General features: G+C 45.8%; 1 protein-coding gene across 1 annotated transcript in view; it reads right to left on the reverse strand.

Moving 5' to 3' along the window:
• Positions 1-23,645, reverse strand: part of LOC149430736 (parathyroid hormone/parathyroid hormone-related peptide receptor-like) — a 73,751-nt gene that overhangs the window by 12,718 nt on the left and 37,388 nt on the right. The window contains exons 4-6 of the mRNA XM_089666039.1: positions 13,543-13,609; positions 4,542-4,636; positions 4,307-4,448 (exon numbers count right to left, since the gene is read on the reverse strand). Coding sequence (XP_089522165.1) covers positions 4,307-4,448; positions 4,542-4,636; positions 13,543-13,609 — 304 coding nt within the window. The remainder of the gene's footprint in view (positions 1-4,306; positions 4,449-4,541; positions 4,637-13,542; positions 13,610-23,645) is intronic.

Raw genomic sequence — 23,645 nt, forward strand, 5'->3', positions numbered from 1 at the left:
TTTATATTATATATAACAGATTGTCTATTGTTTATTATATATTATAGATTGTATATTTTATATTATATAATGCAGATTATATATTTTATATTGTATATTTTATATTATATGTTGCAGATTATATATTTTATATTGTAGATTATATATTTTATATTGTATATTTTATATTATATATTGCAGATTATACATTGTATATTATACATTTTATATTGTAGATTGTATATTTTATATTATATATAACAGATTGTCTATTGTTTATTATATGTTGCAGATTATACATTATATATTATAGATTGTATATTTTATATTATATGTTGCAGATCATATATTGCATATTGTATACTGTTTATTATACATTGTAGATTGTGTATTATATATTATATGTTGCAGATTGTCTATTGTTTATTATACATTATATATTATAGATTGTATATTTTATATTATATATAACAGATTGTCTATTGTTTATTATATGTTGCAGATTATATATTTTATATTATATATTTTATATTGTAGATTGTATATTTTATATTATATGTTGCAGATTATATATTGCATATTGTAGATTGTCTATTATTTATTATATATTATATATTGCAGATTATATATTTTATATTATAGATTGTATATTTTATATTATATGTTGCAGTTCATATATTGCATATTGTATACTGTTTATTATACATTATATATTGTAGATTGTATATTTCATATTATATATTGCAGATTATACATTATATATTGTAGATTGTATATTTTATATTATATATAACAGATTGTCTATTGTTTATTATATGTTGCAGATTATACATTGTATATTATATATTTTATATTGTATATTTTATATTATATATTATAGATTGTATATTTTATTTTATATGTTGCAGATCATATATTGCATATTGTATACTGTTTATTATACATTATATATTGTAGATTGTCTATTTTATATTATATATAACAGATTGTCTATTGTTTATTATATGTTGCAGATTATACATTGTATATTATATATTTTATATTGTAGATTGTTTATTATATATTATAGATTGTATATTTTATATTATATGTTGCAGATCATATATTGCACATTGTATACTGTTTCTGATACATTGTAGATTGTATATTCCATGTTCAGAGAGCGGCTGTCACCTTTCAGTGCTCCATGTATGACGCAGACATGATAACGAAGCTCCGGGTGCAGCACACGCAGTACAGAGGATTCATTATCACAAGTCAACATTTGTATGTTTCTTTGGCATGTTTGGATGAAGTTGTTGTCCTTCGCAGCCTTCGGTGTTGTATGAGATATAATTACACATAAAATACAGACAACAAACAACACAACAACCTGGATGGAGGGATCTGCACGGCTGGTGTTGTATTCACAGATCTATAATATACACATTTCAGAGGTATTTCCCGGTAACACGGAATGTATATTTGTTCTGTGAGAACGAGGAGGAAAACTAATGTTGTTAGACAATTTTTTTCTCCGGGTCAAATGTAATGTGAACATGCCTAGCAGAATCAAGCTGGTCCCTGTGAACACGCCTAGCAGAATAAAGCTGTCCCTGTGAACACGCCTAGCAGAATAAAGCTGTCCCTGTGAACACGCCTAGCAGAATAAAGCTGTCCCTGTGAACACGCCTAGCAGAATAAAGCTGGTCCCTGTGAACATGCCTAGAAGAATGAAGCTGTCCCTGTGAGCATGCCTAGCAGAATGAAGCTGTCCCTGTGAACATGCCTACCAGAATGAACCTGTCCCTTTGAACACGCCTAGCAGAATGAACCTGTCCCTGTGAACACGCCTAGCAGAATGAACCTGTCCCTGTGAACACGCCTAGCAGAATGAACCTGCCCCTGTGAACATGCCTACCAGAATGAACCTATCCCTGTGAACATGCCTAGAAGAATGAAGCTGTCCCTGTGAACATGCCTAGCAGTAACATACTGTCCCTGTGAACACGCCTAGCAGAATGAAGCTGTCCCTGTGAACACGCCTAGCAGTAACATACTGTCCCTGTGAACACGCCTAGCAGAATGAAGCTGTCCCTGTGAACACGCCTAGCAGTAACATACTGTCCCTGTGAACACGCCTAGCAGAATGAACCTGTCCCTGTGAACACGCCTAGCAGAATGAACCTGCCCCTGTGAACATGCCTACCAGAATGAACCTATCCCTGTGAACATGCCTAGAAGAATGAAGCTGTCCCTGTGAACATGCCTAGCAGTAACATACTGTCCCTGTGAACACGCCTAGCAGAATGAAGCTGTCCCTGTGAACACGCCTAGCAGTAACATACTGTCCCTGTGAACACGCCTAGCAGAATGAAGCTGTCCCTGTGAACACGCCTAGCAGTAACATACTGTCCCTGTGAACACGCCTAGCAGAATGAAGCTGTCCCTGTGAACACGCCTAGCAGAATGAATCTGTCCCTGTGAACACTCCTAGCAGAATGAACCTGTCCCTGTGAACACGCCTAGAAGAATGAAGCTGTCCCTGTGAACACGCCTAGCAGAATGAACTTGTCCCTGTGAACACGCCTAGCAGAATGAACTTGTCCCTGTGAACACGCCTAGCAGAATGAAGCTGTCCCTGTGAACACGCCTAGCAGAATGAACCTGTCCCTGTGAACACGCCTAGCAGAATGAACTTGTCCCTGTGAACACGCCTAGCAGAATGAAGCTGTCCCTGTGAACACGCCTAGCAGAATGAAGCTGTCCCTGTGAACACGCCTAGCAGAATGAACCTGTCCCTGTGAACACGCCTAGCAGAATGAACTTGTCCCTCTGAACACGCCTAGCAGAATGAACTTGTCCCTGTGAACACGCCTAGCAGAATGAACCTGTCCCTGTGAACACGCCTAGCAGAATGAAGCTGTCCCTGTGAACACGCCTAGCAGAATGAAGCTGTCCCTGTGAACATGCCTACCAGAATGAAGCTGTCCCTGTGATCACGCCTAGCAGTAACATAATGTCCCTGTGAACACGCCTAGCAGTAACATACTGTCCCTGTGAACACGCCTAGCAGTAACATACTGTCCCTGTGAACACGCCTAGCAGTAACATACTGTCCCTGTGAACACGCCTAGCAGAATGAAGCTGTCCCTGTGAACACGCCTAGCAGAATGAAGCTGTCCCTGTGAACACGCCTAGCAGAATGAACCTGTCCCTGTGAACACGCCTAGCAGAATGAACTTGTCCCTCTGAACACGCCTAGCAGAATGAACTTGTCCCTGTGAACACGCCTAGCAGAATGAAGCTGTCCCTGTGAACACGCCTAGCAGAATGAAGCTGTCCCTGTGAACACGCCTAGCAGAATGAAGCTGTCCCTGTGATCACGCCTGGCAGTAACATACTGTCCCTGTGAACACGCCTAGCAGTAACATACTGTCCCTGTGAACACGCCTAGCAGTAACATACTGTCCCTGTGAACACGCCTAGCAGTAACATACTGTCCCTGTGAACACGCCTAGCAGTAACATACTGTCCCTGTGAACACGCCTAGCAGTAACATACTGTCCCTGTGAACACGCCTAGCAGTAACATACTGTCCCTGTGAACACGCCTAGCAGTAACATACTGTCCCTGTGAACACGCCTAGCAGTAACATACTGTCCCTGTGAACACGCCTAGCAGAATGAAGCTGTCCCTGTGAACACGCCTAGCAGAATGAAGCTGTCCCTGTGAACACGCCTAGCAGAATGAACCTGTCCCTGTGAACACGCCTAGCAGAATGAACTTGTCCCTCTGAACACGCCTAGCAGAATGAACTTGTCCCTGTGAACACGCCTAGCAGAATGAAGCTGTCCCTGTGAACACGCCTAGCAGAATGAAGCTGTCCCTGTGAACACGCCTAGCAGAATGAAGCTGTCCCTGTGATCACGCCTGGCAGTAACATACTGTCCCTGTGAACACGCCTAGCAGTAACATACTGTCCCTGTGAACACGCCTAGCAGTAACATACTGTCCCTGTGAACACGCCTAGCAGTAACATACTGTCCCTGTGAACACGCCTAGCAGTAACATACTGTCCCTGTGAACACGCCTAGCAGTAACATACTGTCCCTGTGAACACGCCTAGCAGTAACATACTGTCCCTGTGAACATTTTATACTGAGAAAGCTGACCGAAGTGCGAATGTCAGAAGAAACTGGCCTCAGCCAGCTCTCTTTTGCAGACCACGCCCCCCCGACGCGTTTTGCCACGCCCATCCGAGCCTTAGTCATAGAGGCAGGGACTGTGAGCATGCCTAACAGCAATGTGAGAATAAATGAAGGAGCTGGCAGGAAAAGCTCCGTACCTGGAAAGAGTTGAACAACATTTCATAGTGCATTTGTACGTGCCACACCACCCCCGTCACTTCTGTGTACGGCAGAGAGATGAAGACGATGTAATGAACCCCAAACAGCGGCATCAGCACCAACGTCGACTTCAGCAGCTTCCTGGAAAATACACCGCGAGGGGAGAAAAAACATTCCGTGATCCGCCACAACACAGCGCCGCGCATCGTACAGGACGCCGACCGCCACACTCACCTGTACTGCTGTCGCGTGTCGCAACGCCCCGCGTTGGTCTCTCTCAGTTTGGTCGCTAAAACTCTAACAATATTAATAAAAAGAAAAAAGTTCGCCTGAAAGATAAAAAAAAAAAAAAGATTAAAAAAGATGAAAAAAAGATTTAAAAAAAGATAAAAAAAATAAAAAAAAGGTAAAAAAATAAAAAAATAAAGATAAAAAAATAAAAAAAAATAATAAAAAAAAGTTTCAATCAAGTTGTGATAAACGACTGAAAGATAAAATAAAAAAAAAGATTAAAAAAGATAAAAAAAAGATAAAAAAAATAATAAAAAAGATAAAAAAAAGATTGAAAAAAAGAAAAATAAAGATAAAAAAAGATAAAAAAAATAAAAAAAATAATAAAAAAGTTTCAATCAAGTTGTGATAAACGACTGAAAGATAAAAAAAAAAAAAAAGATTAAAAAAAAGAAAAAAATTAATAAAAAAGATAAAAAAAGATAAAGAAAAAGATTAAAAAAAAGATAAACATAAGGAAAAAAAAAAGATTTAAAAAAACGATAAAAAAAGAAAAATAAAGATAAAAAAAGATAAAAAAAAGATAATAAAAAAAAGTTTCAATCAAGTTGTGATAAAGGACTGAAAGATAAAATAAAAAAAAAAGATTAAAAAAGATAAAAAAAGATAAAAAAAATAATAAAAAAAGATAAAAAAAAGATTAAAAAAAAGAAAAATAAAGATAAAAAAATAAAAAAAAGATAATAAAAAAAAGTTTCAATCAAGTTGTGATAAACGACTGAAAGATAAAAAAAAAAAAAATTAAAAAAGATAAAATTAATAAAAAAGATAAAAAAAGATAAAGAAAAAGATTAAAAAAAAGATAAAAATAAAGATTAAAAAAAAATAAAAAAACGTTTTAAAAAAAGGATAAAAAAAGATTATAAAAAGATAAATAAAAAAATTAAAAAAAGATAAAAAAAGGTAAAAAAGAAAAGATAAAAAAAAAAGGATAAAAAAAGATAAAAAAAAGTTTCAATCAAGTTGTGATTAACAGATTTATACACAGATATAAAATATTGCTTAAAGTAGAACTCCGGGCAAAAAAGGACATGTATGACACCGTCTCTCTGTAGCACTACCACAGCAGTCTTTGCTTTTCTAGGTCCTTCCTTCTTTATTACCTGTTGATCCTGCCAGCAAGTCTGTTCATTTTCAACTTCTTTTAGCAGACCAAGCTGTTCAGGAGATGAGGGGGGGGGGGATGGGGTTGAGACAAACCATTTACAGTGTTAGGAGGACTTAAAGAGATGGACACGTTGTCTTGTTTTTCCGAAAATGTAATTTATTCATTGAAGGAATTTATTCCTTTTTTTTTTTATATCTTTTCTTTTTTTAGCCCCGCCCTTTGCTGCCATTTCCGGCATAGGCCAGAATGAAGTGTACCTGGTCATGTCCTGCGGCCTCCTGAGATACGTTCCGATGTCTGCAGGATCACCACACAGAGCTACTGAGGAGTGGTCCAGGAGGGCTGGTCCCAGATGGGGAATTAAAGGCTGGGGTGTGGTCCAGGAGGGCTGGTCCCAGATGGGGAATTAAAGGCTGGGGTGTGGTCCAAAAGGGCTGGTCCCTGGTGAGGTATTAAAGGCTGGGGTGTGGTCCAGGAGGGATGGTCCCAGATGGGGAATTAAAGGCTGGGGTGTGGTCCAAGAGAGCTGGTCCCTGGTGAGGTATTAAAGGCTGGGGTGTGGTCCAGGAGGGCTGGCCCCAGATGGGGAATTAAAGGCTGGGGTGTGGTCCAGGAGGGCTGGTCCCAGATGAGGAATTAAAGGCTGGGGTGTGGTCCAGGAGGGCTGGTCCCAGATGGGGAATTAAAGGCTGGGGTGTGGTCCAGGAGGGCTGGTCCCAGATGAGGAATTAAAGGCTGGGGTGTGGTCCAGGAGGGCTGGTCCCAGATGGGGAATTAAAGGCTGGGGTTTGGTCCAGGAGGGCTGGTCCCAGATGGGGAATTAAAGACTGAGGTGTGGTCCAGGAGGGCTGGTCCCAGATGAGGAATTAAAGACTGAGGTGTGGTCCAGGAGGGCTGGTCCCAGGTGGAGAATTAAAAGCTGAGGTGTGGTCCAGGAGGGCTGGTCCCAGGTGGAGAATTAAAGGCTGGGGTGTGGTCCAAGAGGGCTGGTCCCAGATGGGGAATTAAAGACTGAGGTGTGGTCCAGGAGGGCTGGTCCCAGATGAGGAATTAAAGACTGAGGAGTGGTCCAGGAGGGCTGGTCCCAGATGAGGAATTAAAGACTGAGGTGTGGTCCAGGAGGGCTGGTCCCAGGTGGAGAATTAAAAGCTGAGGTGTGGTCCAGGAGGGCTGGTCCCAGGTGGAGAATTAAAGGCTGGGGTGTGGTCCAAGAAGGCTGGTCCCAGATGGGGAATTAAAGGTTGAGGTGTGGTCCAGAGGCGGACCTGCTAACCGACGCGTTTCAAGGGACAAGCCTGGCAGGCAGGCTTATGTCAGGGTCATGCGAGTTCTATCTCCAATGGGACCGCCTTGCCATCTGTGGTTATGTACATGACTCTTTTGGCCATTTTGTCAGGACCGGAATCACCTGCTGGTGGCACTGTGCTTTCCAGAGTTCATTCAAGGGTCAACAACAAAATTTGGTCCTAGAGCACAGGGGTGGGATAAGGGGTGGGCAGGAGGGACAGCCCCTGCTAGAAATTTATTAGAATAGAAATCAGTGGTGATTCTGGTCCTGGCAACATGGCTAAAACAGTCATGCACATTACCCCAGGTGGCAAGGTGGTCCTATTGGAGATGGAACTTGCATGACCCTGACATAAATCTGCCTGCCACGCTTGTCCCTTGAAACGCGTCAGTTGGCAGGTCCGGCTTATCTCAGGGTCGTGAGAGTTCCATCTCCACCTTGCCACCTTGGTAGGAAATATTGGTGGCCAGTTGGAAGAGTCTAAACCCTTACAATGTTGGTCAGAACGCCACTCCTACAGTTAGATCAAAAGATCATTGGTGCCATGCCACGGGTTCTGCCACATAGAATTGGCGCAAGAGCTACGCAAGCACCATCAACGGAGGAGGCCAATCATCCACAGCTCAAGGAACCCCTGGACACCTATGGAGGAACCCCCAGCGTTCCACACAACCCTTGTTGAGAATGGATGCTCTAACAGCTGATGTCCCGAGAGGCCTTCTCGGCTTGGCAGTCTCAAGAGAGTTGCTTCCATTCTTCAATCCAACTTCAGAGACCTTTATTCCGGGGTCCAGTTCTCCACCCGCATCTTTTTTACAGCTCAGAAATTAAGATTTGAAGAGCCGCTCTTATATTGGTGGCCAGTTGGAAGTGTCTAAACCCTTAAAATGTTGGTCAGAACGCCACTCCTACAGTTAGATAAAAAGATCATTGGTGCCATGCCACGGGTTCTGCCACATAGAGTTGGTGCAAAGACTACACAAGCACCATCAATGGAGGAGGCCAATCATCCACAGCTCAAGGAAGCCTGGACACCTATGGAGGGACCCTAGAGTTCCACAAAACCCTTGTTAAGAATGGCTGTTCTACCAGCTGATGTCCCGAGAGGCCTTCTCGGCTTGGCAGTCTCAAGAGAGTTGCTTCCATTCTTCAATCTAACTTCAGAGACCTTTATACCGGGGTCCAGTTCTCCACCTATATCCTTTTTACAGCTCGGAAATTAAGATTTGAAGAGCGGCTCTTATATTGGTGGCCAGGTGGAAGTGTCTAAACCCTTAAAATGTTGGTCAGAACGCCACTCCTTCAGTTAGATAAAAAGATCATCGGTGCCATGCCACTGGTTCTGCCACATAGAATTGGCGCAAGAACTATGCAAGCACCATCAACGGAGGAGGCCAATCATCCACAGCTCAAGGAGCCCCTGGACACCTAAGGAGGAACCCTAGAGTTCCACACAACCCTTGTTGAGAATGGATGCTCTAACAGCTGATGTCCCGAGAGACCTTCTCGGCTTGGCAGTCTCAAGAGAGTTGCTTCCATTCTTCAATCCAACTTCAGAGACCTTTATTCCGGGGTCCAGTTCTCCACCCGCATCTTTTTTACAGCTCAGAAATTAAGATTTGAAGAGTGGCTCTTATATTGGTGGCCAGTTGGAAGTGTCTAAACCCTTACAATGTTGGTCAGAACGCCACTCCTACAGTTAGATAAAAAGATCATTGGTGCCATGCCACGGGTTCTGCCACATAGAGTTGGTGCAAAGACTACACAAGCACCATCAATGGAGGAGGCCAATCATCCACAGCTCAAGGAAGCCTGGACACCTATGGAGGGACCCTAGAGTTCCACAAAACCCTTGTTAAGAATGGCTGTTCTACCAGCTGATGTCCCGAGAGCCCTTCTCGGCTTGGCAGTCTCAAGAGAGTTGCCTCCACTCTTCAATCTGACTTTGTAGGCCCTTATACCGGGGTCCAGTGCTCCACCTACATCTTTTTTACAGCTCGGAAATTAAGATTTGAAGAGCCGCTCTTCAAATTTTCATTTCCGAGCTGTATTTGTGTTTGGAGGACACACTGAGCTCGAGCACCGGCAGTCCGCCTCTGGGGGGAATATATCCGGGAGTAGCATCTTTATTTTCCATCTTTTTTTATAGTTCATCCAAAAAATAAAACAGGAAAAAAAACATAGGATGTCATTTAATTTAACCAGCCGGCATGCTGGCTGAAGGACAAAACGTCCGAGAATTCCTACTGAACATCGTGCTCAGCATTATTCAAGTTCGGAACAATCAAATCTGCACAGAACTAGACACTAAATTTTCACTTAGAAGGCAGAAAACTCTTCCAATCCAATTTCATCTTTGGCCAATTGAAGGTCAGAAAGTCTAAAGAAAACCTGAAGTTTAATTTCCTCCCGACGTAAGACGATCGTCATGTACAAGAAGGCCATAAATTCTGCTTCAACTGCTCCTGCGTATGCCGAGGAGGATAATATCATGTCAGAGGAGGACATGTTCCGGTGTACGATGTTCACTCCAGTAAGCGTCTGCAGTATTTTTTTTTATTTTTCTGATAGAAATGTTCTATTAGGTTCTAGTCAAATCGGTAAAAATATGCATTGTACTACAATCGGCCGCAAAAATGCACGAAAATGTCTTGTTCCATTCTGAATGCAGCTGGAGCTGGACTTGCAGCTCCACTAAGCTTCCTATGTTGGCCTCCACAGCCATAGAGTCTAGGCCTAGAACATGACATTTACCAAGCCCTAAAAAGTGGGAGCCCATATCCTCTGATACATGTTGGCTGTATACCACCAGGTTGTAGGAATCAAGATTTATTTTGAAGGACACCCCAAAAACACCTAGCCAGCGCTCAACAATGCACATGACTTGAACGCACCGAAACTCAGAGATGTAAACCATCTGAGCATTGTGGCGCTCTGTTCTGACAACAAAGCTGCTGTTTTGGGAATTGCAGAATCCCAGCCAGGACTTCCAGCACTCCTTCTCTCAGAATCCCTTCCAGAACTTCCAATGGTACTCACAAAATTCCTTCTAGTACTTCCAATGGTACTCAGAGAATCCCTTCCAGGACTTCCAGAATCATGGTCAATAAATCCGATGGTACTTATAGAATCCCTGACAGAACTTCCAATGGTACTCACAGAATCCCTGTCAGGACTTCCAGAATCCTTGTCAAGATATCCAATGGTATTTACAGAATCCCTGCCAGGACTTCCAGTGGTACGAACAGAATCCCCACCAGGACTTCCAGAATCCTGGTCAAGCTATCCAATGCTACTTACAGAATCCCTACCAGGACTTCCAGATTCCTGGTCAAGATATCCAATGCTACTTATAGAATCCCTGACAGAACTTCCAATGGTACTCAGAGAATCCCTTCCAGGACTTCCAGAATCCTTGTCAAGATATCCAATGGTACTTATAGAATTCCAGACATGACATCCAATGGTACTCACAGAATTCCTGCCAGGACTTCCAGTAACAGTTATAGAATCCCAGCCAGTATTTCCAATGGTACTCAAAATCACAGCCTGGACTTCCAGTGGTACTCACAGAATCCCTTCTAGTACTTCCAATGGTACTTACAGAATCCCTGCCAGGAGTCCAGAATCCTGGTCAATAAATCCAATGGTACTTATAGAATCCCTGACAGAACTTCTAATGGTACTCACAGAATCCCTGCCAGGACTTCCAGAATTCCTGAAAACACCATTGGGTGTGCCCTCTGACTAAAAGGGTATTTAAGCTTCAGCCTGTGGAGCAGCTGCCCTTAGTGCAAAGTTGCCCATGTACTTCCTCATTGCCTTGCTTGTTGCTGACCTGCATTGAACTGATTATTCTCTTGTCAACCACACACCCACACCCTCTGCTTCAACCTGACTACTCTCTTACCTGCTGCCTGCCCATGACCTCTGCCTGGACCTGACTACTCTCTTGCTTGCTGCCAGTCCATGACCTCTGCCTGGACCTGACTACTCTCTTGCTTGCTGCCAGTCCATGACCTCTGCCTGGACCTGACTACTCTCTTGCTTGGTGCCAGTCCATGACCTCTGCCCGGACCTGACTACTCTCTTGCTTGCTGCCAGTCCATGACCTCTGCCCAGACCTGACTACTCTCTTGCTTGCTGCCAGTCCATGACCTCTGCCCAGACCTGACTACTCTCTTGCTTGCTGCCAGTCCATGACCTCTGCCTGGACCTGACTACTCTCTTGTTTGCTGCCAGTCTATGACCTCTGCCTGGACCTGACTACTCTCTTGCTTGCTGCCAGTCCATGACCTCTGCTTCAACCTGACTACTTTCTTACCTGCTGCCTGCCCATGACCTCTGCCTAGACCTGACTACTCTCTTGCTTGCTGCCAGTCCATGACCTCTGCCTAGACCTGACTACTCTCTTGCTTGCTGCCAGTCCATGACCTCTGCCTGGACCTGACTACTCTCTTGCTTGGTGCCAGTCCATGACCTCTGCCTAGACCTGACTACTCTCTTGCTTGCTGCCAGTCCATGACCTCTGCCTGGACCTGACTACTCTCTTGCTTGCTGCCAGTCCATGACCTCTGCCCGGACTGGACTACTCTCTTGCTTGCTGCCAGTCCATGACCTCTGCCTGGACCTGACTACTCTCTTGCTTGCTGCCAGTCCATGACCTCTGCCTGGACCTGACTACTCTCTTGCTTGCTGCCAGTCCATGACCTCTGCCTAGACCTGACTACTCTCTTGCTTGCTGCCAGTCCATGACCTCTGCCTGGACCTGACTACTCTCTTACCTGCTGCCAGTCCATGACCTCTGCCTGGACCTGACTACTCTCTTGCTTGCTGCCAGTCCATGACCTCTACCCGGACCTGACTACTCTCTTGCTTGCTGCCAGTCCATGACCTCTGCCTGGACCTGACTACTCTCTTGCTTGCTGCCAGTCCATGACCTCTGCCTGGACCTGACTACTCTCTTGCTTGCTGCCAGTCCATGACCTCTGCCTAGACCTGACTACTCTCTTGCTTGCTGCCAGTCCATGACCTCTGCCTGGACCTGACTACTCTCTTACCTGCTGCCTGCCCATGACCTCTGCCTAGACCTGACTACTCTCTTGCTTGCTGCCAGTCCATGACCTCTGCCTGGACCTGACTACTCTCTTGCTTGCTGCCAGTCCATGACCTCTGCCTGGACCTGACTACTCTCTTGCTTGCTGCCAGTCCATGACCTCTGCCTGGACCTGACCACTCTTTTTTATAAATCCAAACGTTCTTGCCCCTTGGCTTGCTTGAGAAAGGGGGTGGAGCTCCTAAAATGCGAAGAGGCCTGCCCATTAATCTGATGCCACTCGGCCTTTTATTAGTGACACCAGATACAGCCATAGACACTGTCAAACATCCATCCCTCTGGCGGGCCAAACGTCCTGTGTGCATGAGGCCTATAAAGCCGAAAGTTCTTGTTCCTGGGCTTGCTTGACAAAGGGGGTGGTGCCCCTGAAATGCGTAGCAGCCTGCCCACCAATCTGATGCCGCTCGGTCTCCTGTTGGTGGCATAAGATACAGCCATAGACACTACTGGATATCTATCCCTCTGGTGGGCCAAATGTCCTCTGTGCATGAGGACTATGATGTCGAACGTTCCTTCCCCCAGACTTGCTTGACAAAGGGGTTGGAGCCGCCATAGATGCTGATGGCCATCTAACCCTCTGGTGGACCAAACATCCTGTGTGCATGAGGCCTATAAAGCCGAAAGTTCTTGTTCCTGGGTTTGCTTGACAAAGGGGTGGAGCCCCTAAAATGCGTAGCAGTCTGCCCACTAATCTTATGCCACTCGGTCTTCTATTAGTGACACAAGATACAGCCATAGACGCTGACGGACATCCATCCTTCTGGCAGGCCAAACGTCCTGTGCGCATGAGGCCTATCAAGCCAAAAGTTCTTGTTCCTGGGCTTGCTTGACAAAGGGGTGGAGCCCCTAAAATGCGTAGCAGTCTGCCCACTAATCTTATGCCACTCGGTCTTCTATTAGTGACACAAGATACCGCCATAGACACTGCCGGACATCCATCCCTCTGGCAGGCCAAATGTCCTCTGTGCATGAGGACTATGATGTTGAAAGTTCCTTCCCCCAGGCTTGCTTGACAAAGGGGTTGAAGCCGCCATAGACACTGCCAGACATCCATCCCTCTGGCAGGCCAAATGTCCTCTGTGAATGAGGACTATAAAGTCGAAAGTTCCTTCCCCCAGGCTTGCTTGACAAAGGGGTTGAAGCCGCCATAGATGCTGATGGCCATCCATCCATCTGGCAGGTCTTCTCTTGACCACAGTAGCTTCCTCGAGGCAAACTGCACTGTTGCTTGACATTGCCTTCCATCACTCGCTGCCTCTGGGACTGGAGTGGAGCTTTTTGGATATAAATCTACTCGTTACAATAAGGTGGTGCTTCTACAATCCACCAATTCCCGCGTCACGCTGTTGTTTCTCCTGCATGTACTGAGCATTAAAACAAATATCTGATGACAGTTCAGCTTTAGGATGGAACTCCACCAGGGATCACTTACCACTGTAGCAGCCAAGATCGGACCTTGTATGATCCATTTTAAATTCCCTGCACTGAGGTCCCAGCACCTGAGAGGAGACAGGATAGAGAAGGGTTAATTCACCGCTCAGGGAGTCCTCTATGTAGAAGAACAATCAGTCATTTCTTTTTATTATGTCTATACTCGATTTTATGACATTAACATATTATTATTGTTGCGGATTTATACAGTTTCAAGAGTTTACGCAGCACTTTATATAATGGAGGGAGACAATACAATGCAATACAAGAGGGCTGGGAGGGGCAGGAAACATTGGCTGCCACAGCTATAGCAACATGTACATGAAGGACTGGAAGTGTAATTCTTCGTGTGTGGGCGCGGCCAAGATGTGGACTTCACGTACATGTGTGAGCTTTTCATCAGGGCGAGGCAGCATGCAGAACACCCAGAAAAAGAGTGGCGGTGGCTTCACGTGCCCACATTTAATATGGACGCCTGCAGAAAAGCTGTAATAAAACAGCCTAATTTTTGTGAAGTGCATGCGCAGTAGGGGCACGGCATGGCCATGCCTGTGCGGTAAAGAAAAACACCTTCCAGCCTCTGACCATCTCCACCCATCTCAGCCCTTTTTCCAGCACTCCTTCAGCTCTTCTCCAGTTCTCCTCCACGTTCCTCCAGCTCTCCCCCAGCCCCCATTTAGCTCTCCTCCACCCTCCTCCAGCCCTCCTTCAGCTCTCCCCCAGCCCCCATTCAGCTCTCCTCCACCCTCCTCCATTTCTCCTCCAGCCCTCCTTCAGCTCTCCTCCAGCCCTCCTTCAGCTCTTCAATGAGCGACCCCTATGCATTCTAGCAGCTGATCCCTGGTATACTCCTTCAGAGTCTGATTGCCATTTTCTCTGTCTTCTAAGACTAGCAGACACAAGTACACAACCTCCTCAGGATGCATCCTTCCCCAACAAGCCAAGATGGCTTCCCTGTGCAGCCACTTCTGGTCAGGATTGGCCTTGGTGTAATGTCAGGGATCCAGGTATGACCAGAGGTGTGTGACTGACGCAGGGAAACGCAGGCTTCAAGTATGGTGTAAAACAATATAATTTATTAACCTCTTGCCGACCGCGCATAGCCGAATGACGGCTTCACTGCGGCCGGCCAGTTCTGAGTGGACGTCATATGACGTCCTCCCAGAACGCGCTCTCCTGCGCGCCCCAGGGGGTGCGCACCCGGCGATCTCCGTGATCGCTGTGTCCTACGGACACAGCTGATCACGTGATGTGGTAAAAGGCCAATCACAGCGGCCTTTTACCACCTGATCAGCGGTGTCCAATGACACGCTGATCAGAGGGAAATGCAAGTGCCGGTTCTTGGCTGCACTTTCCTCACACTGTCAGATCGTGAGGAAAGTACTGCCGAGAACCGTCAGTTGTCAGAGTGGGGATCGGCACCGATCATCAGGGCACTGATGATCAGTGCCCTGATGATCGGTGCCCAGCAGTGCCACACGCAAGTTCCGCCCAGCAGTGCGCCCACTAGCTCCGCCCACCCATGCCCAGCAGTGCACCCACCTGTGCCACTCTGCAGTGCCACCTACCTGTGCCCAGAAGTGCCACCTACATGTGCCCAGCAGTGCCACCCACCTGTGCCCACCCACCTGTGCCCACCAGTGCCACCCACCTGTGCCCATCCACCAGTGCAGCCCAGCAGTGCTGCCAGTCAGTGCCACCAGTCAGTGCCCAGGGGTTGTGCCAGTCAGTGCCCAGCAGTGATGCCAGTCAGTGCCGTCTATCAGTACCCATCATCAGTGTCACCTATCAGTGCCGCCTATTAGTGCCGCCTATCCGTGACACCTCATCAGTGCTGTCTATCAGTGCCATCTCATTAGTACTGCCTATCAGTGCCCTTTAGTGCTGCCTATCAGTGCCCATCAGTGCCGCCTATCAGTGCCCATTAGTGCTGCCTTATCAACGCACATCAGTGAAGGAGAAAATATACCTGTTTGAAAAATTTTATAATAGAAACAAAGAAACTTTTTTTTTTTTCACATTTTTTGCACTTTTTTATTTATAGCGCAAAAAGTAAAGCGCCCAGCGGGGAGTAAATACCACCAAAAGAAATCTCTATTTGTGAGGAAAAAATGATCAAAATTTCATATGGGTACAATGTTGCATGACCGCGCAATTGTCAATCAAAGTGCGGCAGCTCTGAAAGCTGAAAATTGGCCTGGTAAATAAGGGGGTATAAGTGTCTGGTAGGCAAGGGGTTAAAGGCAATACAGTGCACAATACAGTACACACAGTGCAAAAACCAAACCTCCAACAGATCACAATATGTGCAGAAACACAAACGTAGTCAGGCAGGCCGGGTCGGTAACTATCGGGCAGACAAGGTACAAGGAGCAGGCAGGAGAGTGGTCAGGAATAGCCGGGGTCAGTGCAGGCAGAGTTCTAGCAGAGTCAGGATCAGGCAGGAATCAGGCACAGGGGCTCATGGGAACAAACACCAAGGCACTGACTACAGGCCTGGCCATTGCTTAAATACACCTCCTGCAATCAGCCTCATGTGATGGCTTGATTGCAGGAGTGAGATTCTGGCTGCTGAGAGCACCTGCTGGCCAGCACTGGTACTGCAGCTCACAAGGCAGGTGAGCCCCAGCACCACCTGTGCTGAGCCCATTCCTGACACCAATAGTGGGGTTGGCAGAGAGGGACGGCGGACAATGAGTGGAGGCCATTGATGGGACTGGCATAGGGGGGTGGAGGACACTGAGCAGAGGCCAGTGGTGGGGTTGGCAGAGAGGGAAGGTGGACACTGAGTGGAGGCCAGTGATGGGACTGGCATAGGGGGGTGGAGGACACTGAATGGAGGCCAGTGGAGGGATTGGCAGGGAGGAGTGGAGGATACCAAATGGAAGCCATTGGAGGGATTGGCAGAGAGGGGTGGAGGACACTGAGTGGAGGTCAGTGGAGGGATTGGCAGAGAGGGGTGGAGGACACTGAGCAGAAGCCAGTGGAGGGATTGCATAGAGGGGTGGAAGACACTGAATGGAGGCTAGTGGAAGGATTGGCAGAGAGGAATGGAGGACACTGAATGGAGACCTGTGGAGGGATTGACAGACAGGGGTGGAGGACACTGAAATAAAGCCAGCGGAGGGATTGGCAAAGAGAGTGGAGGACACTAAATGGCGGCCAGCGGAAAGACTGGCAGAGAGGGGTGGAGGACACTGAGCAGAGGCCAGTGGAGGGGTTGACAGAGAGGGAAGGTAGACTCTGAATAGAGGGCAGTGGTGGGACTGGCAGAGACGGGTGTTATTTACTGAGCGGAGGCCAGGGGGAGGAAGAGGGACTGACAGCTGTTGCACTTGATCTCAAACATATATAGACATCATGAGAGCGCCCCAATTGGGGGTGCACCATAATCCTTGGGACAATACTTACATGAAAATTGAACCATAAAAACATGGGACTTCTAGGTACAGAAATACGTCTTTACAAGCATGTTTGTTAAAGCTTCCATCATTTTATTATTCATTCTATATATTCTCACGGAAAAGCCAAGTGTATACTTCAGTACTAATGTACAGTTGTGTTCCAAATAATAGCAGTGTGATGAAAACAGTGACTAAAGCTGCAAATCCTTCTAATCCTTTTATTTCCATCCACACAAATGCATTGGGAACACGACACATTCTATTCCAAATCACAACATGAAGAAAAATACATCAAATTTGTGTTGTTCCTCTAAAAAAATGGAAGAAAAGTGAATATTAGACGGTTCAAAAAAATGGCCGTGTTTGTATTCTTCTTTACAAACTCCAACATTCACTATATAAACTGAGAAATGTTTGAAGATTTTGCTTTCCTTTGAATGACTTCATGAATATTTGGTTGTAGTCGCACTGTTTCTGAGAACTGCTGTACATCTGTGTTGCATGGAGTCCCCCAACTTCTGGCCCCTGTGATCAGGTATTCCAGCCCAGGATGATTGGACGACATTCCACAGTTCTTCTCTATTTCTTGGTTTGGCCTCAGAAACGGCATTTTTGATGTCACCCCACAAGTTTTCTATTGGATGAAGATCCGGGGATTGGGCTGGCCACTCCATAACGTCCATCTTGTTGGTCTGGAACCAAGATGTTGCACGTTTACTGGTGTGTTTGGGGTCGTTGTCTTGTTGGAACCCCCATTTCAAGGGCATTTCCTCTTCAGCATAAGGCACCATGACCTCTTCAAGTATTCTGATGGATTCAAACTGATCCATGATCCCTGGTATGCGATAAATAGGCCCAACACCGTAGTATGAGAAACATCCCCATATCATGATGCTTGCACCACCATGCTTCACGGTCTTCACAGTGTACTGTGGCTTGAATTCAGTGTTTGGGGGTCGTCTGACAAACTATCTCCGCCCACTACACCCAAAAAGAACAATCTTACTTTCATCAGTCCACAAAATGTTGCGCCATTTCTCTTTAGGCCAGTCAATGTGCTCTTTGGCAGATTGTAACCTCTTCAGCACACGTCTTTTTTCCAACAGTGGGACTTTGCGGGGACTTCTTGCAGATAGCTTGGCTTCACATCGGCGTCTTCTAATTGTAACAGTCCTCACAGGGAACGTCACAACTTTTTTCATCTTCCTGGAGCTGATTGTTGGCTGAGTCCTCACAGGGAACGTCACACCTTCTTTCATCTTCCTGGAGCTGATTGTTGGCTGAGTCCTCACAGGGAACGTCACACCTTCTTTCATCTTCCTGGAGCTGATTGTTGGCTGAGTCCGCCCCATTTTGGCTATTCTTCTATCCATTCCAATGGTAGTTTTTCGCTTTCTTCCTCGTCTTTCAGGTTTTGGTTGCCATTTTAAAGCATTTGCCATCATTTTAGCTGAGCAGCCGATCATTTTCTGCACTTCTTTATATGTTTTCCCCTCCAATCAACTTTTTAATCAAGGTACGCTGTTCTTCTGAACAATGTCTGGACAACCCATTTTCCTCAGAATTTCAGAGAGAAATGCACTGTAACCAGCATGTCCAACATTTGCTGCCTTCCTTCCTTAAATAAGGGCAATAATTGCCACCTGTTTATCAAAGAATGAATGACGTCACTAATAGAACTCCACACGGCTATTATTGTGAACACGCCCCTTTCAATGAGTGATTCAATGACACAGAATCAGCAGCATGCATGTCATGACTGTCGGGTCTGTTGGATTTCTATGACTCTACTACACCTGCTAGGAAATTATCTGCCATGTAGAAATATCATTTCCACCAAAAACAGTGACTGATTCGGTTAGTGATGTCTGACGGCTAGTATTTTCAACACAACTGTATATATAGCTTTCACACACACGTTACAGATCAGCATTTTCTGCGAAAAGATTACAAACAATTATACATTTTCTACAAGCAGAGGCCTTGGAGAATACAATGGTGGCAGTTGCATTTTTTTTTTATATTGCGCAATATTCGCACAAACTTTTATCAAATGCATATTTTTTTGAAAGAGACAAAAAAACTATAAAATGACTTTTTGGTGCGTACAAACACAATAGATTACCAAAGTTTTGTAAAAATTTTAAAAGAGTGAATAGATATCCAACAAGATGAGCCTTAAAATTGCATGCGCCTGAGAAATGGCAGAAAAACTCCCCAAAAAATGGTAGGATGGATCCACCACACCATGACACCACCACCAGCCTGAACCATTGATACAAGGCAGGATGGATCCCCCACACCATGACACCACCAGCCTGAACCATTGATACAAGGCAGGATGGATCCACCACACCATGACACCACCACCACCAGCCTGAACCATTGATACAAGGTAGGATGGATCCCCCACACCATGACACCACCAGCCTGAACCATTGATACAAGGCAGAATGGATCCACCACACCATGACACCACCACCACCACCCTGAACCACTGATACAAGGCAGGATGAATCCACCACACCATGACACCACCGACACCAGCCTGAACCATTGATACAAGGCAGGATGGATCCACCACACCATGACACCACCACCACCAGCCTGAACCATTGATACAAGGCAGGATGGATCCACCACACCATGACACCACCACCAGCCTGAACCATTGATACAAGGCAGGATGGATCCACCACACCATGATACCACCACCACCACCCTGAACCATTCATACAAGGCAGGATGGATCCACCACACCATGACACCACCACCAGCCTGAACCGTTGATACAAGGCAGGATGGATCCATCACACCATGACACCACCACCACCAGCCTGAACCATTGATACAAGGCAGGATGGATCCACCACACCATGACACCACCACCACCAGCCTGAACTGTTGATACAAGGCAGGATGGATCCCCCACACCATGACACCACCACCAGCCTGAACCATTGATACAAGGCAGGATGGATCCACCACACCATGACACCACCACCAGCCTGAACTATTGATACAAGGCAGGATGGATCCCCCACACCATGACACCACCACCAGCCTGAACCGTGGATACAAGGCAGGATGGATCCATGCTTTCATGTTCTTCACACCAAATTCTGACCCCACCATCTGAATGTCGCAGCTGAAATACAGACTCATCAGACCCGGCAACGTTCTTCCAATCTTCTATTGGCCAATTTTGGTGATCCTGTGCGAACTGTAGCCTCCGTTTCCTATTCTTAGCTGACAGGAGTGGCCCCCGGTGTGGTCTTCTGCTGCTGTAGCCCATCTGCTTCAAGGTTGGACGTGTTCTGCATTCAGAGATGGTATTCTCCATACCTTGGGAGTAACGAGGGGTTATTGGAGTTCCTGTTACCTTTCTATCATCTCCAACCAGTCTGCCCATTCTCCTCTGACCTCCGACACCAACAAGTTATTTTCCTCCACACAACTGCCACTCACTGGATATTTTCTCTTTTTCGGACCATTCTCTGTAATCCCTAGAGATGGTTGTGCGGGAAAATCCCAGGAGATCAGCAGCTTTTGAAATACTCAAACCAGCCCGTGACACGGTCAAAGCCACTTAAATCCCCTTTCTTCCCCAATCTGATGTTCGATTTGAACTTCAGCAAGTCGCCATCACCACGTCTAGATGCCTAAATGCATCGAGTTGCTGCCGCGTGATTGGCTGATTAGCAATTTGTGTTACAGAGCCATTGAAGAGGCGGACCTAATAAAGAGGCCGGGGAGTGTACCTGTCCTCAGCACCACCGACAGTAGAAGTAGGCTTTCAGGACCAGAAAATCAATCCAGCATGAAGGGGAAAAGGACAAATGCTCAGTAATTTCCAAATTATCATCGCATTATTTTTTTATGTGGTCGAGCTCGGGGGGCAGAGGATAATTGGGGGGCAGAGGATAATTGGGGGGCAGAGGATAATTGGGGGGCAGAGGATAATTGTTTGCCCTTCACACTAAATTCCCGATTGGTTCAACGTCTCTGGCTGTTTTTAATCTGAAATGAGCTTTTAACTGAAGACCAGTCAGGACCAAAATATGGAATAGTGTAAGGTTCTAAAGCAGCTCCCCCCCCCCCCCCCCCCCGAGGAACCATGAAAATCATTTCAAGGTCTCAGGGAAATTCTGTGGAAACCAATGTTTTGGGTATACGGGTATACTCAGCTTTAGGCCTGGGCCACCGCAGGGCCAACCACCAACGTTCCCCAGGGCCATCCCACCGAATCCACCCTCTGGTCATATCACCGAGTCCTTCAGTGCACCCACTTTTTTTTAACCACTTGAGCTCCAGAGGATTTACCCCCCCCTTAATGACCACGCCTCTTTTTGCTACTCGGCGCTGCACTAATTCAACTGATAATTGCGCGGTCATGCAACGCTGCACCCAAACGAAATTTACGTCCTTTTTTTCACACAAATAGAGCTTTCTTTCGGTGGTATTTGATCACCCGTGCGCTTTTTATTTTTCACGCTATAAACAAAAAAAGGCCAAAAATTTTGAAGAAAAACAATATTTTTTACTTTCAGCTATAAAAAATATATAGTAAACTCAAAGTTGGTTATAAATTTAGGCCAAAATGTCTCCCGCTCCATGTTTTTGGTAAAAAAAATCCCAATAAGTGAATATTGATTGCTTTGTGTGAAGTTATCGCGTCTACAAACTATGGTATAGATACTGCAATTTACGCCATTTTTCTGCTATACAGCGCTGCGCTAGTTTAACGGACAATTGCGCGGTCATGCAATACGGTACATACATGAAATTTACATCCTTTTTTCCCCCCACAAATTGAGCTTTCTTTCGGTGGTATTTGATCGCCTGTGCGGTTTTTATTTTTTGCGCTATAAAAAAAAAAGGCTGACAATTTTGAGGAAAAAGAAAACAATATTTTGGACTTTTTGCTATAAAACATGTCCAGTAAAAAAAAAAATGTAAAAATCAAATTTAGTCATAAATTTCTGCCAAAATGTATTCTGCGACGTCTTTGCTAAAAAAAAACCCAAAACGTGTAAATTAATTGGTTTACGTGAAAGTTATAGCGTTTACAAATGGCGGGAAAGATACTGGGATTTTTAATTTTTATTTATACTAATAATGGCGCCGATCAGCGACATATAGCGGCAATCAGCGACATATGACGGCGACCAGCGACTTATGGCGGGACTGAGGCGGACATTTTGACACTGGGGGGGAGCTGACTTGGGGTCACTGACATCCCCAGTGACACCAATACAGTGATCAGTGAAAAAAACCCACTGAAACTGTACTAATGTCACTGGGGAGGAAGGGGTTAACATTTTTAGTGTTCACTGTGTGAGGGGAGTGTTTTACTAAGGGGGCGGGGGTGTGTACTGAACGGGGGAGGGAGGGGGGAGCTGATCGAGGGAGAGAAACTGTATTCTCCCTCTGCAGCTTGGCGGCGAACTGTCACAGAGCAGGCTGTGTGTAAACAATGCAGCCCTGCTCTGTTTCAGTGTTCACCGCTCATCGCGGGAAAACGGCCGGTAAAAACCGGCCGTGACCCGGCGGCGGGGACCCGCTGCTGACACCCGCGGGACAGGTAGGGCGGGCGCGTGCCTCGCGCGCGCGCCCCCTGCCTGTTTTGTAGGCACACGTTTTAAAACGTGCTTTTGCCTACGAGCGCCGCCCTGCCACTGTTTATATGCGGTGGCTGGGCGGCATGTGGTTAAACACTGTTACAACTCAATATATGAAGTGCTTTCAGGATTTAAAAAGTAAGGAAAATGTGGGTCAAAGAGCAGCAAAGAGACAGCCCCATATATTCAGCAAAGAGAAATCCCATACGGTATATTCAACAAAGAGACATTCCAATCCAGCAAAGAGGCATCCGCATATATTCAACAAAGAGATGGCCTAATCCAGCACAGACATCCCCATATATTAAGCAAACAGACATACCAAACCAGCAAAGAGACATCCCCATATATTCAGCAAACAGAATTCCCAAACCAGCAAAGAGACATCCCCATTTATTCAGCAAAGAGAAATCCCATATGGTATATTCAACAAAAAGACATTCCAATCCAGCAAAGAGGCATCCGCATATATTCAGCAAAGAGATGGCCTAATCCAGCACAGGCATCCCCATATATTCAGCAAACAGACTTCCCAAACCAGCAAAGAGAAATCCCCATTTATTCAGCAAAGAGAAATCCCATACTGTATATTCAACAAAGAGACATTCCAATCCAGCAAAGAGGCATCCGCATATATTCAGCAAAGAGATGGCCTAATCCAGCACAGACATCCCCATATATTCAGCAAACAGACTTCCCAAACCAGCAAAGAGACATCCCCATATATTCAGCAAAGAGAAATCCCATACGGTATATTCAACAAAGGGATATTCCAATCCAGCAAAGAGGCATCCCGATATATTCAGGAAAGAGATGGCCCAATCCATCAAAGTGACTGCCCCATGTATCCAGCGACCGAAGAAAAAAAAAGAAGAAGCAATTTGTATGACACAACGGGGGCCTTTCATCAGGAACACTGCCAGCTGGAAGGGCGATCGTTCCTCCAGCTCAGAAATGAAATGACTTCCAGGCACGCCCACTGCGAGTCTCAGGGGGGCGGAGTCGCTGTATTTCTGAAACAAGTCGGTTGGTCAATCGTTCAGCTGAGAGTCGGGCTCACTGAATCCATTGTACTATAT

This window comes from Staurois parvus, unplaced genomic scaffold (assembly GCF_062004578.1).
Source record: "Staurois parvus isolate SC_StPar_1 unplaced genomic scaffold, SC_StPar_1.0 ptg002485l, whole genome shotgun sequence".
Classification (NCBI taxonomy): domain Eukaryota; kingdom Metazoa; phylum Chordata; class Amphibia; order Anura; family Ranidae; genus Staurois; species Staurois parvus.